Here is a 15,239-nt window from a genome sequence, read left to right as displayed (position 1 = left end):
TATACATTATATGTATTTAGTATCATGGTTAAGGAAAAAAAGTATGCTTTATACTGTAGTGGGTTGGAAAAAAATAGGCTTGAGAGAGGCTTCTTTCCATTTTTTTGCTCTGAAAGTGTCTCACTTGCTTAGATAAGGTTGATGGCTTCACTGAAGTCTTCCATGAGAAACAGCACAGTCAGATTTTGATTTGTACTGTTGTTATATGCTTTCAGGCTGTGAGTTACAGCAACTCCATCATAGGATTGTCTTGGCAAGACTGATTCTGAGGAGGTTTACTATTGCCTTCCTCTTTTGGTCCAGAGAGTGTGACTTGCCCAGTGGATTTCTGTATCTGAGTAGGGATTCAAACCCTAATTTCCTGCAGTATTACAGCCTCAACAGACTAGTGATAAACGCTGTCCTCAGGGCAGAGTGGGGGCGTGGCATCCACACGACATATACCCCAACGCTGCCCTGATTCCGCTGTCACGCCATGCTTCTGGCCACACAGTGGGCGACATCACAGCGCTCCTCTGGTGCTGCGTCCAGATGACGCAGCACAGAAGGAGTGCTGAAAAGACGGCACCATTAGGTATGGCACCCTTTCCATGGCCCAAAAAGGAGCCACTTTTTGCAGCTCCTTTTTGCACCGTGGAAAGGCCAGATCCAGGCTGTGGCGTGTAGTTGCCGCGGCCCCAATCCAGCAAAGAGGCGGCTGCAGGCCACCTCTTAGTCCAGCACCCAAACAGTACAGTACTCTGGTTGCATGCTGCCATCTAAAAGAGCCTTCTCCAACCTCCCTCTACCTGTGCTGCACTCCAGTTCTTACAAGCTCTAACCAGCCTAGGACTAATGAAAATGATATTCCAAAGTATGCTGTGGGGAATACTTAGCTGTCCAGTTACTGTCAGATTATGACTTCTACCAATCCTAGGTGTGATAAAGGATGATGGGAATTGCAGTATTTAGTAGGCTACAAATTGCCTGTTCCTCCCTCACAATTTTCAAGGACTTCTTAGGTTTACAGACATCAGGCAAGAAAAGATTACATACTAAAATTTTATTTTCACAGTACAAGTTTACACCAGATAAATACATTAACCACTGGTAATCAACATAGAGGAAGAAGTGTATGTACCTTGCCACAGCAGCCTTGACATTTACAGACCAAAACACAGAGTGGGGCTACAAATGCCTTTGCAAAGTAAGGAAAGTGCTTTGTCTTAGCAAAGAGAACACAAGAGAGCTCCACAGCACAGATTTAATCTTAGGGTTCATTATATGCCTCAGGCAGGTCTATTTTTAACTTAATTATGTGCAGCGCTGTGTAAATTTACAGCGCTTTATAAATAAACTGTAGTAATAATAGGACTTCCATTTCCCCCATCTGCCAAGAGAGTCCAGTTATTGATTATTTAAAAGCATTAGTAAAACACCTCAAGCTACACAGTTAAAATGGGAAGTAGGTGGCCCTCCATATAAAATGGTCCCTTGATGTGCTTGGATCTTGGTCTTATTGCTATGGGGACATTTGGGGTTGTCAGTTAAGACGTATAGAATTTATACCAGAAGGACCAAGGGGGTGAGCTGCATCTAGCATCCGAAGAAAGTCTAAGAAAGAAGAGAGAGAGAAAATAGTCTTAGTACTGACCTTTCTTCCAAACTTGTCCTGAATTAATCTTATCTGCTGCCCTTCCCCTGGCACTGATACAGCTAACTCCACAGACAGAAAGAGAAGAAACCTGTCTTATAGAACTACTAAGTAGCAACCATGCAAGTTGTCTGAAGTGAGTTTCTAGTCTTGTTGGCTAAGCTACTGACAGGCTAGTTCAGTGTTTTCAACAGCAATAAGCCTGGGGATGTAAGGGACTAGGCAGTGGGAGCATTTCCTTTTCACCTTTCAAGGCACAGCTAACACATTACATGTGGGTAAGACAGGTTTAATCACATCTATAAATGTATATTTTTGCAGAGTTTAGTACCTGTTGCATCTGTAGCCATTCAGATCATTCCCACAAGAAGCGCACATACCAGATGGTCTCATTCTTCAGTTGAGGCCCAAACAATGGATTGGCTTGGGCCAGGATTGCTATCAGCCAGCTATAAGAAAGGGAAGGATGGAAAACTAATATGTGACTTGGTTTGCAACTCCTTTGGTACCACTATTTAGAAACAGGAAGGCATGTATAGGTAGTGTCACAGTTGCCCTTACACAGGGAACGATATCACTCTGGTAGGGTGTATGGCATAAGTGTACTACCAAGGAAATAGAGATGAGAGACTGACACAATAACAAAGCTTTGGAGTTTATCACATGGGAGGAATTTCTCTTAATTTTGAATGAAAAGAAAGTGCATTCAAACTGACTTCCCACTGCCTGAAAATAGCTTGCCGTTGCCCGAAATTGAGTGTGGTAGTCTATCACGCAATAACATGAAACCCCATGATTGCATTCGGACTGACTCCCCATTTCCCAAAATTGAGTGTGGTAGTCTATCACGCAATAACGTGAAACCCCATGATTGCGTTCAGATTGCCACTGGATTATACTTCCAATTTCCCTTGTCTGATAAACTCCTTTGAGACAAGCAGGATGCTCTCCCATCTTCAACGGGCTAGTGCAAAGGTATTATGGGATGTAAGATCCCAATTCCTTACACATACATTAATGTGTGTTACAATTACTCTGTATTTTGGGCCAGAGAAAATACTTCTTGGACACTAACCCATTAGCATAGGGGTGGATGTCTAAGGGACACACAGCTTTTGGTGGGAAAGAGATGTGTATACTTCTCAGTTTACTAGTGGCCCTGCATAAACCTCTCTTAAATAAAGAGCTGGGAATCAAGATGAAACTGCAGGATCATAGGAAGTACCTTTAACAAACTAGATTACCACACTACAATGCTATTCCACTTTAACTGTCCTGGCTGCCTCCTGTTGCATTCCTGGATTTGCAGTTTAAGGAGGGGCACTTAGCATTCTCAGCCAGAGAGCTCTTAGGCCTTACTGAACTGCACTCATCCTCCATGTTTGCAGTTTTGACGTTTGCAGCTTTGATTATTCACGGATTTTACTAATATGTTCTCTCTAGGAATATCTAGGTCCTCCAAAAGTCACACTGAAGGACCTAGAGATTCCTAGAGAGAACACTCCACTAGGCATTTGCAGCTCCTCCAGCACAATTCTATGGTCAATGTCTGGCAGATGTTGACCATAGAGTTGCACTGGAAGACCCAGAGATTCCTAGACATGTGTTCTCTCAGGTAAAAACATTGCATTTTTGTTATGTGTGGTTTTTCCACATTCACGGGGGTCCTGTGCCCCTAACCCCAGCGAATGTGCAGGGAGGAGCGTACAAACCTCAGAATGCAACAGGAAGCAGCCAGAGCAGTAAAAGTGGAATAGCAGCACTATAAGAGTGTAGTACGGAAATGTGGAAATCCTCTTCATATATGTATAGGTCCTGGATCGCTTTCCATGCTGCCATTCGCCAGGAAACAGCAAGCACTGGGTTACTTGGCAATGAGGAGGTGGGCAAGCTTCTGCTGGTAGCACATTAGCTCTGCATCTGGCCCTGTCCCACCCCACCCACCCACCACACCTTGGTACTCACAAGAGATAGCAGCAAACGGCAGTGGTCACCAACATGGTAATAATCACTCTGCAGCGAAAAACAAAAGATGCTCAATTAGTGAAGCTCACAAGATAGAAGGTGTTGGAAGGAAGTATCATCAAGAAAGGGTTTTGATGTGCAGGTGACACAAGGGACTGTGCCACTCTGGAAGGATGCCCCCCACAAAACTCCCTGGCAATGGAAACCTAGCATACAGATGGCCAGGTATGAGGGACTGGACCATGGCAGGCCTAGGAAAGAGGGAGGGAGGATGGTCTTCCTTGCCAAGAGGGCCCTGAGAAGGCCTTGAGCCCGGGATATTCCTCCGGCCTCCTCCCTCTCGCCCAGGGAGACCAGATGTCCTCACCGCCAAGGAGGACAAGGCGCCCCCCAAATGGAGGACATTCATTCAAACATTCCAAAAATGGAGGACATGCCCAAAACAAAAGCTAAAAACACTCCTAGAAATGTGAATCCATGCCTCTTAGTCATGCGCAGAATGGAGGACGCTTTGGAATTCCTCCTGGAGGAGAGACTGGAATGGAGGACGCCTGGCTATCCTGCCCACAACCCCCCCCCCCCCATGTAACGTGAGAACGGGGAGCCCGTGCTGAGGGAGCGCCTCACCCGCGGTTGGGCCCCTTCGGCACGAGCCATGGCCCGGCGAAGCCCACCAGCCCCCAGAAGATGGAGAAGAGGATGACCGGGAGGGCGAAGCTGTGCGCAGTCATCTTGCCAAGAGCCACTGAGAGGAGGAGACGCCGCCGCTGCCGCCTTTGACTGGCAAGAGCCAGGTCCCGCCCCCTCCCTTCACCCGCGCCTCTCATTGGTCGCCCGGCACGAGGCTGCACTGAGTGGCAGCCGAGGCAGCGCCTCAGGAGTCGCTCTGATTGGCTGGCGCCTGCTCTTTCGTCATCCCCTCAGAGAACGGCCTCTCTTTCTTTTTCCTCAGAAAATGTATCCCAGAGAAGCCCAGTGGGCCATGCTTATTTTTATTGTGTGCCTTCGACTCGTTTCTGACATACTATGGGTCCAAAACACACTGGAGAAATAATCCCGTCTCAGATTGCTTTAGTGCTTGGGAATCCTGGGAGTTGTAGTTTATTGTGGCACCAGAGCTCTCTCTGACAGAGGCTAAATGTCTCACAAAAACTACAGTTCCCAGAATTCCCTAGCTTTCAGCCTGGGCAGTTAAAGCAGTCTCAAACTGGATTATTTCTGCAGTCTGTTTTGGACTCTGGTGACCCTATTAGCTTAGTATTATATTCAGGGGTAGCCATGCTGGCCATATAGCAAAGTACAATAACACCCAAAACCCACAAAACAGTGATCCTTTTATTTGGCCAACCCAAATGCTCAAAACACATACTGAGGTTGAAACGTAATGGTAGGAGCAGTGTCATCGTTAATCAAGGCGATCAGATGTCCAATGGAGGACAAGGCACCTCAATATGTATGCCGCTCAAGCAAAACGGAGAACATAACCAAAGAAAAACTCAAACACTGATAGAAATGTAAACCCATGCTTCTTAGTCATGCTCCAAATGGAGGACATTGTGGAACTCCTCCTGAACAGAAAGTTGAAATGGAGGACATGTCCTGGAAAAGTAGGACCTAGGGTCACTCTGTCTGAGGATGAGTGTGTGACTCCCCCAAGGTCACTTGCTGGGTTTCCAAGGCCGAGCGGGGAATCAAACCCTGGTTTCCAGTCGTAGTGAAACCAATAAGCCATGCTGCAAAGTACAATAAAATCCAAGCAAGATCATACCTTTATTATATGACTAACATCATCATAGGTTTTTTCCCCTCCTGTATGAATTTAACACCTGTGCCTGAAGAAGAAGCCAGCAGAGCTTCAAAAGGCTGCAACATATATTTTGTACATTTTGGTTGGTCCAATCAATGCATCAGTTTTGTGGATTTTGGATGTTATTGTATTCCTTTTCTCCCTGAACTGACACAAAGGGCAGTGTTCATCTTTGTTACTAAACCGAGGGAACCAGTCTTGTCAAAGATGACTCCATGGTCATGTGGCCAGCATGGCTGCACAGAACACTGTTACCTTCCCGTTGAGATGGTACCTATTTATCTGATTGCACTTTTACATGCTTTCAAACTGCTAGATGAGCAGAAGCTATGACTAGTGATGGGAGGCCTCTGTGTCACGTGGCGCTTGGACCTTGAACTGCTGGCCTTGCGATCGTCAAGAGTCAGGGTCTTAGCTGCCGAGGCACAGCATCCCACTTCTGACACATCATTTTGGAGCACAACTCCCAGAATCCCTATGTTACATATTTTTTAATCTGTGTATTGCCACATACAAACAGCACTTGTGGGATCTTCTTCCTCATTTGCCAAAAGTACACCATAGATTTGGACACTGCAGCTTCATGGAGAGAGGCATTTTCTGCTTTGCCTCTGGCAGCATAATCTCTTAAACCAGCCCTGCCTCATATTATAAGATATTACAAAACAGCCAGTAAGTTTGTCATAAGGAAGGCTGCATGAGAACAATGTAAGATTAATAATGGACAAGAACAATAAATAGAGAAGCTTTTTATTAAATAAAGGTATGTTCAGCAACTGCATTACATTATTAATATATTAATAAAATTCTAGTTAAAGAAATCTGGGGTATATTCTTACAGAAAATCCATGATATACAGTAAGCCTGCCCTACCACCACTGTAATAGTTTATAAAATGTAGCCATTTGTTGTTCATCCACAATTCTGGGGATACAATCCCAATGTATACTAATTCTGTTGTATTTTATCCTTCACAAATGTAGGAATCAAGCAAAGCTGGAGAACATCTGTATATGTTGGTGAACTGCAGCTCTTATCACCCTGTTAGCATAGGGATAGAAAGGCATCTGGAGGGCTATAGGTTACCCACCCCTAAGGAAGAGACTCCACCAAAATTAGACTGCAGCTGCACAGAGATGGCCCAGTAGAATCTGAAATGCATCTGAAACATTAGTAGTTCTTACCAGAGACAGTCTTATCTGCTTCACACCCTAGTAAAGGATAACTCAACAGATGGTGGCCCCTCTTCCTCAAATTTTGCAACAAAACACTCCACATCAGGAAGTTAAGATGCTGCTCTTCAATATCTTCTTTATGTCCAGGCCTTAAGGCAGGCAAGCTGTGGCACATGTAGCAAGGCAGCAACTGACTCCTCAGCACCTGGCTAAAGAAAGCAGGACTACTTAGGGACTCGCCTAAGTTCATGCATCAGCCACAGGGCCACACTGAGTAATACCAAGGAACCTGACTGATGAGTGGCTGCTAAAGGTGTTGGAACATAAAGAAGTAGTGTGCTGATGCCCAAGGTGACCTGCAAAGGAGCAAGAAGTGAAGTATCAATGAAGTATCAAAAGAAAAAGCAGAATGCTTATCAATATGTCTGCAGTTTACAAAAAAAGTGAGTACCTCTTACCAAAGGGTGGGAATCATGTGGCCATTCAGATGTTGTTGGGTTGCAGATTCTACCAGCCCTAGCCAGTATAGCCAGTGGTGAGGGATGCTGGCAATTACAGCTCAACAAGATCTGGAGAACTGCATGATTCACACCCTTGAACCACAAAAGAACTACAACAGAATCACAAAACAAGGGTACTATTCTATGAGGGAAGAGCAACTGCAGCATTGCAGCAGGTCAATTGTTGCCTCTCTGCCAGGTCATAAAGTTCAGCCAAAATTCATAACTCAATCACTTCTAGTTGTAACTTCTGGGTCTGAAAGTTTTGTTTTGTTTTTTTTTAAAGTAAATCCACTTATCCTGGAAGCTTCCAAGAGCAGCACATGGCCATTTTGGGGGAAAGAAAGCAAGGGAAAAGTTAATGGTGGGTGCCAGGGCCTTGGAGGATCAAAGAAAGGTTGAGGGGCATATGATTGCCCCCTTGCTCTATATATAACAAAGCAATTTTGGAAACAAGACGGGATAGTGCCTCTGCTCCTGGCTGTTGCTACAAATTTCCTTTCACTTTCTTTCACATTCACATACTGTTAAAAACCTACTACTAGAAAGACTAGTTCAGTGATGGTGAACCTATGGCACGCGTGCCAGAGGTGGCACTCAGAGCCCTCTCTGTGGGCACACATGCTGTCACCCTAACACAGAATTTGCCAGAGTTTCCTATTAGAAAGCCAGAGGGATGTGGCACTTTGCAATAAATAAGAGGGGTCTGGGTTGCAGTTTGGACACTCGGTCTGTAAAAGGTTCACCATCACTGGACTAGTTGTAGCAATATTTTAACTGTGCTTCATGGAGACAAAGTAATCTCAATTTAAACCCAAGTTGCAGAAGTAGCATGGAAAGGTAGTAACCATAACCCTACTCTGGGTTTCCATAGCACAGCATTACTGCATCTCCATTTTTGTCTTTTGTCTTAAAGCAAAGACAATTGCTGCCACTAGTTCCAGTTGTACATGGCTGAGACAGGCATCCAATATAACACATCAGATATGAACAGGTAGGCAACTGGAAGGAGGGCAGATTATTACTCATGATCAGAAGTTATTATGTGCCTAAAAGTGTTAAAAGACAGAATCAATACCTGGAGGTATGCTACAGCCATTAAAGAAGCAACTGCCATTCTAGTCCTCCGTGGGAGAGGAACTTTCTTAGCAAACAGGTAGAGAGCGGTGATGGCTGTGACAGAAGAAACTCCCTAAAGGAAGAAGAGAAAAGTACTTTGTGAAGGAATGAGTAAATACCTTCCAAAAAAATCTTAGAAGAACTACTATTTTACAAGATAAGCAGACTTCGATGGGGAAATGGCACCAGAATTAGATAAACAGATCCATACTCTACACAAGTATCACATTTCTTCACATCTCTCTGGTTGATTCATATTCCTGATAGCTGTCCACAATATGGAGTTCAACACTGGTTTTAACAGCTAATCAGTTCCAATTAAAAATCTCCACTCAGCTCTGCTTTTAACTATCTCACAATAATAATACATGCATGTTTTCAGGCACAAAGAAATGTATAGAGTACAGTACAGCCACCATTCATTTAGCCTTAAATAAAGATGGTCTTCATTGCCTACTCTGTTACAACCTTTATTTCTGGGACAGGGAATATGTAACTCTCCAGATGCTATGCACAGTAATCTTGCAGTACCTTTCAGACTAACTGAAAGACAGAAGTTGGTAGCATGAACATGAGATGCTGCTAAACTGGAAATCCCTGCATCCCTTACCATTGGCTATGCTAGCTAGGGCTGGTGGGAGTTGTACATCCACATTCTTACCCCTGCTTTAATTGATTACAGCAGGGACTGAAAGCAATACCATAGAGATACTAATGTTATGCTTTATCCTGACATATGGACTCTCCTATATTCCCAGTTTCTTTGCCATACAGAACAAAATCAAGAGAAACAAACCAAAAAAGGTCACATACCAGAATTCTGTGATCAAACTGTACAGTTGTGGGATTCTCAAATGCATTCTTTAGCACTGGAGAAAAGGCAAGGAGGTCATCAGGAATCCAGCGTTCCCCCATCTTGGGAAAGGAATTGTATACAAGTCCAGCATCCAGTCCTGCCACAAATGCCCCTATAGTTCCAGAAAAAGAGGCTAAACTATGTGTGGAGTAACACTAGCCATTTGACAATTACCACCAACGATGGTAAGAATTTACATTTACGTCCTTTCCCCTCAAGACTATACTGCAGTTCCCAGTGTGATGTACTGGCCTGTAATATGCATTTTAAACAGACCTACCTTCTGTTAAGAAAAGGTGAGAACTTTGCTGGGATCTGAAGCCACTTCCCACAGATTATGGGGTTTGCTGACCACCCAAAACAAATGAAACAAAATCTCTATATGTTACAATGGGTATGATGTGTGTAATTTCTCACAGATATTCTCTTTTGTCAAAATCTATTTTAACTGTTTGAATGAAAGTTTTTATTTGGCCCTTTAGAGATGGGCCTTTTAGTACGTACTCTGTACGTACTAGGGTTATCCGAGGGCATCTCTTTCAGATGCCCCCAACCCTAGTATGTACAGGGTACGTACAAAATGGCGGCGCCCATTCTACATGGGCGCCGCCATTAGGACATCATGGCCGCGCCACCTCCAAATGGAGTGGCGCAGACGTGGTGTCCTGGCGCCACAGAAGAGCGCCTGTGGCTCCCTTTCCGCGGCGCTGGAACAAGCCCTGAAATGGAGCTCCTTCCTGGGTTTGCGTCGCTGGCGCAGTCTTTACACGGCTGCACCAGCAACACAAAGGAGAAAGGGGCCAAGCGGCCCCTTTCTCCTTTTCCCGCTGCTGTTGGGTGTCCTTGGGGCATGAAGCCCCAAGAACACCCCCTTTGCAGGCAGCTGGGAAGCAACATTTTGCCGCTTCCCGCTGCCCGGAAAAGTGGCGGATCGGGGCCTCAGGGCTGCCGCTGTGGCAGCTGAGGCCCCGATCCGTCAGGGAAAGGGGCGGGTACAGGCTGCCCCAAAGGGGCAGTCTGTAAACCGCCTTTGTCGATATATCTATAAATTAAAACAAAATTTACAAATAAAAAAGCATAATTAATAATGGAGACCTTTACCTGAAAGTGCAGTGAGAAAGATAAGACCTGCTGTTCCATAAGCAAACCTTCTTAAGTGTAGGAGATGGCGAGTTTCAGGTAACTGTGAAAAATATAAGGAGAAATATGATTAAAGGGATAGACAACAACCTCTATACATTCTATGAGGATGAGCAAGGCCACTAAGGCTGCAATCCAAGACACATATTTCCCTAGGGAGGAAGTCTCACTAAATTCAACAGGGCCTAGTTTTAAGAAGACATGAATCGGATTCCAATGTATGTGCTCCGCTGGCTCAGGACACAGAACTCTTCAATAGATCCTTATCCACAGACAAAGATCTATGTTTCACTGTTAATGGCTAAGTCAGCAACAAAAACTAGATGCCCTTTCTGCTCTCTTCATATAACCATTGTGTGGCATATCTACAGTTCAGCCACATTTTCCAGAAACTATTAGGAATTCTTAGTATGTGAGATAATACCTGCATTGTACGTATCTTGCTTTAAGCCAAAAACTATCAGGACCAGAGCAGCAGGATGCAGAATCACGTTCCTCCCACATGAGTACAGCAAGTGAACATGACAGAATTTCTTCTGTTGCTTTAACCCTTTGATTAAGAGATGGATAATCACTAACACTTACTTTTTTCACTCAGGTTCTCCGCTTTTACACACCTTGTGCTGTGGCAGTAGTAATGATAGTCCAGTCCACAAGCTATAGCAATAAAGAACAAGTGCAGATCCCAGGTGTGCAGCTAAACGGTACTGGCTAACGCGAGGGATATCATGAGAGTCTGGCTTTTCCTCCAGTCCACTTTTTACCATGTACCAGCCCAAGAGCCCCTACCAAAAACAACAGAAGAATTAGAGGTATGATACAAAGCCCACTATTACTTCTGTTAATATCATATACAGTAAACAATATCAAAGCAGATATCCAGTTCACTTTCATCATCTCATTTTTCATCACAGTTTTCAGAAAAGAACATCCTACATTTATTGGCAAAAAGAGAAAACAGCTGTTTGTAGCCTGTGCCAAAAGAGAAGAAAACTGCCAAGCTGTGAAGGGGTGCTCTTTCTGAACAACCCTTCCGAACATCACACTGAAGAATCTGCAGAATTACTGGGCATCACAATCCTAGCATTACATAAATCATCATCAGCTCTTGCAGCTTTCATTTTCTATCTCAGTTACCTTGGATACCTCCATAGTTGTTTAATGATTTCAAGATTTCAGAGTTTTTTCCTACCTGGAAACAAACAAACCCACAGAGGGCAAGGACTCGACCCTTCAGGGACCGGTTCAGATAGCCTTTTCTCCAAAAGTAAGCTGCTGGAAGGATGTAAGCCAATCCAACAAGCCTTCCCCACATACGGTGTGAATATTCCATGTACCAGATGAATTTGAACTCTGTCAGTGTCATGTCATGGTTTAGGCTGTTCAATTTGGGGAGAAAAGATGTAATAATAAGCAATATTAAAGAAGAATTTAAAAGCTCTAACAAGATGTCATCATCCTGTCTTTCCACCTTAATTTCCTTCCAGAAGCACTATCAAAAACTGCCCTCTCCTGGGATATCTCTTTACTTATGATAGCAGAGGAGATGTCTCTCTCCAAAGGAAATTTAATTTCTAGGAATCTTCACACTTACATTTTAAATTCTGGGAACTGCTGATACTTTTGGAATTCTGCTTCCCATTCTTGCTGTGTCTGAGGAGGCTTCATCTCCCGTACCAAGTGCCAGTCAACCATTGAAAGTCCAGATTCTGTCAGCCTGAGAAAGACAGCACAGCAAGTATTTACCACTTGGAGAAGCTGCTATAATATGAAATGTGGAATATGCATGTGTCTTTAGAAAGGCAGCTTGAAAACCTAAGAGGAAAATACAGAACCTGATGTGAGTGCATTATCTCAATTATGCATACACTTGTCCCATGCTTTTGCCACACACCTAGTATTAGATACTTGCTCCTGCTCTGTGACTTCAAGCCATTACCACCTTATGGCAAACCTAAGGCAGTCCTATCATGGAGTTTTCTTGGCAAGATTGTTCAGAGGGGGGCTGCCTTTGCCTCCCTCTGAGACTGAGACAGTTGATTTGCCAAAGGTCACCCAGTGGATTCCCATGACTGAGTGGGGATTCAAACACTGGTCTCCAGAGTTGTAGTCCAGCGCTCTAACTATTATACTATACTTGCTTCTAAAAGAGGTGTGGCAATTGTGTGGCCATCCAGATGTTGCTAGACTGCTACTCCCAGTAGGCAAAGACATGGACCGCACAGGAAATGGTGAGAAATGCAGTCCAACAACATTTGGAGCACCATGTGATTCCCATATAATTATTATTCTGCAAGTCTAGAAGTAAAATGCACCGAACAAGGTGATATTTTGAGTGAACAGCTCCTTTGGTGCAACAGCTCCATTGGCTCTGGTCTGTTTCTATCCATAATTCAAAGTGTTAGTTATGATCTACAAACCCCTACATGGATTGTGGCCAGGCTATCTGAAGGACTATATTGCCCTATATGACTCTATTTAAGCTCTAAGATCTTTGGAACAGGACGTTCCCCTTTTCCCACTTTTTCTCAAGCTTCTTTGGGTGGGTACTTCCAGACTTTGGAACTCCCTCACTATCTCCTTGCTCTCCTTTTGCTAGCAAGTAAAAACTTTCCTATCCTGTCAGGCTTTTAGGAATTGTCTATGACAGGCTTTTAATGGTGTGTTGTGATGCATTGTTCATTTTTAAATATTATCTTCTAATGAATTTTGAATGGTTTTAACTTTATAGATTGATAGTTTTTAAAAGATAGATGATGATTCTGTATGGTTTTAAATTTGAACGGGTTTTAAATTTTTTTTAAGGTGCCCTGAGTCCCATTATTGGAGAAAAAGGAGGGAGGTTAATTAATTAATTAATTAATTAATTAATTGTACTTCTATGACTTGGGCGAAGCTTTCTGATTTATATCTATAATGCTGTCACATATATCAAATCATGCATTATGTTATGGAACTCTTGTCCTTTCAAGGCACTTGTAAAATAAGGACAGAAAAGTTATGACACAAGCATCCAAAGGGAAGGAGGGTCACAAAGACTATCTCAGAGCCTAAAATAATCATTGTGAGCTTCCTGCTCTATGGAAATTTAATTCCACATGCTATAGGGGCCACCCGGAATTATCATTCCTGTTGCATAGCAGAAATATCCTAAAAAGAAGGAAACAAACTTGTTGGGGGCAGAAAGATCCTCCATCTAGGAGAACTGGGGATTTTACTGTCAAAAGCAAAAATAAAGTTAGTGAAAACCTAGGGAAGACAAAGTCTCCTTACCGAGTAATGCCACCAAGCACCACAGCCCCAGCTACAGTGCCACTGCAGATTAAGAGCCAGCGCCCTACAGACCGATTTGTCACAGCATTGGGGACAGGCGGTACCGTCACTCTGGCATGAGAAGCCACTTCTGATACAACACTGTGTTGTGTCCGTCTTTGGGGAAGTTGCCACCATCGGAGACATTGCTGAGGACACAGAAGTTGGTGACAATTGTTACTGATCGTACTGAGAACAAATCTCCAATCCATCATATAGCTACAACAAAATGAAAGAGTGCTGCTTACATAAAACTAGGAAACAGGGCCACAGAAAAAGCTCATTAGAGTCATGTGTATCTTTGCTACATCAAGAAGATTGTCTTTAGTACAGAAAACTGTTCTAAGAACCAAAAGGATTAAGGACCTCATCCTTAGGTGACCCAAAACAGAAGAATGGATAACAGAAATATTACTGTATATACTCATCTATAAGTCTAGAAATTTGGGTTAAAAAACTGACCCCCCAAAAAAAACTGAGTTGACTTATCCCCAAGTCAATGTAAGTACTGTATTTTAACCCATATTATATAGGTATGTATGTATGTATGTATGTTGAAAGCCAAGAGTTTAATCTGCCTTGAAGCACTGACCCCCCTCTACTCTCTCATCCATCCAGCCTTTAGTATGAGCACAAACGCCGGCTGGAATTTTGTAAGTTCTCTGCCACTGCTTTCCTTTGCTTCATCCTTTAGATTCGTTGGGCTGAGACAAATGGCCGAAAAGCGACGTTTTAGGGTTAGGGACCATGCACCAACCGCGCGGTCCCTAACCCTAGAACGTGCCAGTGGTGGCATCATGGTGGCGTCTTGTCCACACGGACGCCGCCATGATGACGTCACGCACGCGCCACATCCAAACGTGGGTGTGACAGGAACAAACACTTTATTTGGCTTTGCAAAATCAAAGCAAGCTTGGACAGAGAAAAGACAAGACTCAAATTTGTCTGCTCCAAACAAATAACTCTTCACTTCTTTTATACTTATGGCAACCCATTACATCATCCAGTTGTTTGAAAGACCACTCTACTAACACCTGTCATTAAAGGGCAATTCTATCCTTTACATGTAATTCAATATATAGTTGCAATTGACAGATACAGCACTCAAAGCAGATTACATTAATTTAAAAAACACGTATCTCTCAACTGCCTATAGATATGATTATCTAAAGACGCATACGCTTACCAGCTGTCTTTAAACGTAATTAGCTAAAAAGTATATATGGTTAGGTCACATATACCTTCCATCTGGCTCTGTATTTTAGACAAAGACATCTCCAAGCTATATTTAAGACCATTCTTGAATTATAACAGCTTTAATATTGAAGAATCACTCTTATGTTTAATTTCTCCAAATCTCGCGACTTCAATAGTCGAGTATCTGCAGTAATAGCTACTGGCTAAGAAGCTCAGCACAACTGACTTATGTCCTCAATGCTACATTTTTAAACACAAGGTATCCACAAGATACCTTAAATGCACCTAAAGCGGGGTCAAACTGGATTATATCTGCCGTGTGGACGCAGCCTCTGGCCTCGTTCCCATTCCAAACGAGGCACATGCCATTACCTGGCCCAGAGAGGAGGCTCTTCCTCGAGGCGGCGGCAGGAAGCGAGCCCCTCCGAGCGCCGTCCGTAAAAGCATCGCTTCCAAGGCAATCAAACAGAACAAATTAAATTACATAAAAAAAACACGACCCGGAAGTAGCTTTCCCCTCTGACCCGGAAGTGAT

The 15,239-nt window shown here is 43.6% G+C and overlaps 2 protein-coding genes across 2 annotated transcripts; both read right to left on the bottom strand.

Moving 5' to 3' along the window:
* Positions 1–1,030: 1,030 nt before the first annotated feature.
* LOC149318397 (V-type proton ATPase subunit e 2) lies at positions 1,031–4,391 on the bottom strand. Its single transcript, XM_089507792.1, has 4 exons — positions 4,226–4,391; positions 3,599–3,646; positions 1,965–2,082; positions 1,031–1,593 (listed from the first exon to the last, which is right to left on the bottom strand). The coding sequence occupies exons 1-3, from the start codon at positions 4,327–4,329 to the stop codon at positions 1,989–1,991; spliced, it is 246 nt and encodes an 81-aa protein (XP_089363918.1). The 5' UTR covers positions 4,330–4,391; the 3' UTR covers positions 1,031–1,593; positions 1,965–1,988.
* Positions 4,392–6,144: 1,753 nt separating this feature from the next.
* On the bottom strand, positions 6,145–15,216 carry LOC149318396 (heme A synthase COX15-like). Its single transcript, XM_089509600.1, has 9 exons — positions 15,077–15,216; positions 13,469–13,656; positions 11,790–11,912; positions 11,388–11,574; positions 10,813–10,980; positions 10,157–10,238; positions 9,013–9,167; positions 8,159–8,272; positions 6,145–6,936 (listed from the first exon to the last, which is right to left on the bottom strand). The coding sequence occupies exons 1-9, from the start codon at positions 15,149–15,151 to the stop codon at positions 6,805–6,807; spliced, it is 1,224 nt and encodes a 407-aa protein (XP_089365726.1). The 5' UTR covers positions 15,152–15,216; the 3' UTR covers positions 6,145–6,804.
* Between the last annotated feature and the right edge of the window lie 23 nt (positions 15,217–15,239).

The sequence above is a fragment of the Sceloporus occidentalis genome, unplaced genomic scaffold (genome assembly GCF_023333645.1).
Source record: "Sceloporus occidentalis isolate IW3139 unplaced genomic scaffold, rSceOcc1.0.p SCAF_2, whole genome shotgun sequence".
Taxonomy (NCBI): domain Eukaryota; kingdom Metazoa; phylum Chordata; class Lepidosauria; order Squamata; family Phrynosomatidae; genus Sceloporus; species Sceloporus occidentalis.
The sequence above is the reverse complement of the archived record's forward strand: the minus strand, read 5'-3'. Positions and strand labels throughout refer to the sequence as shown.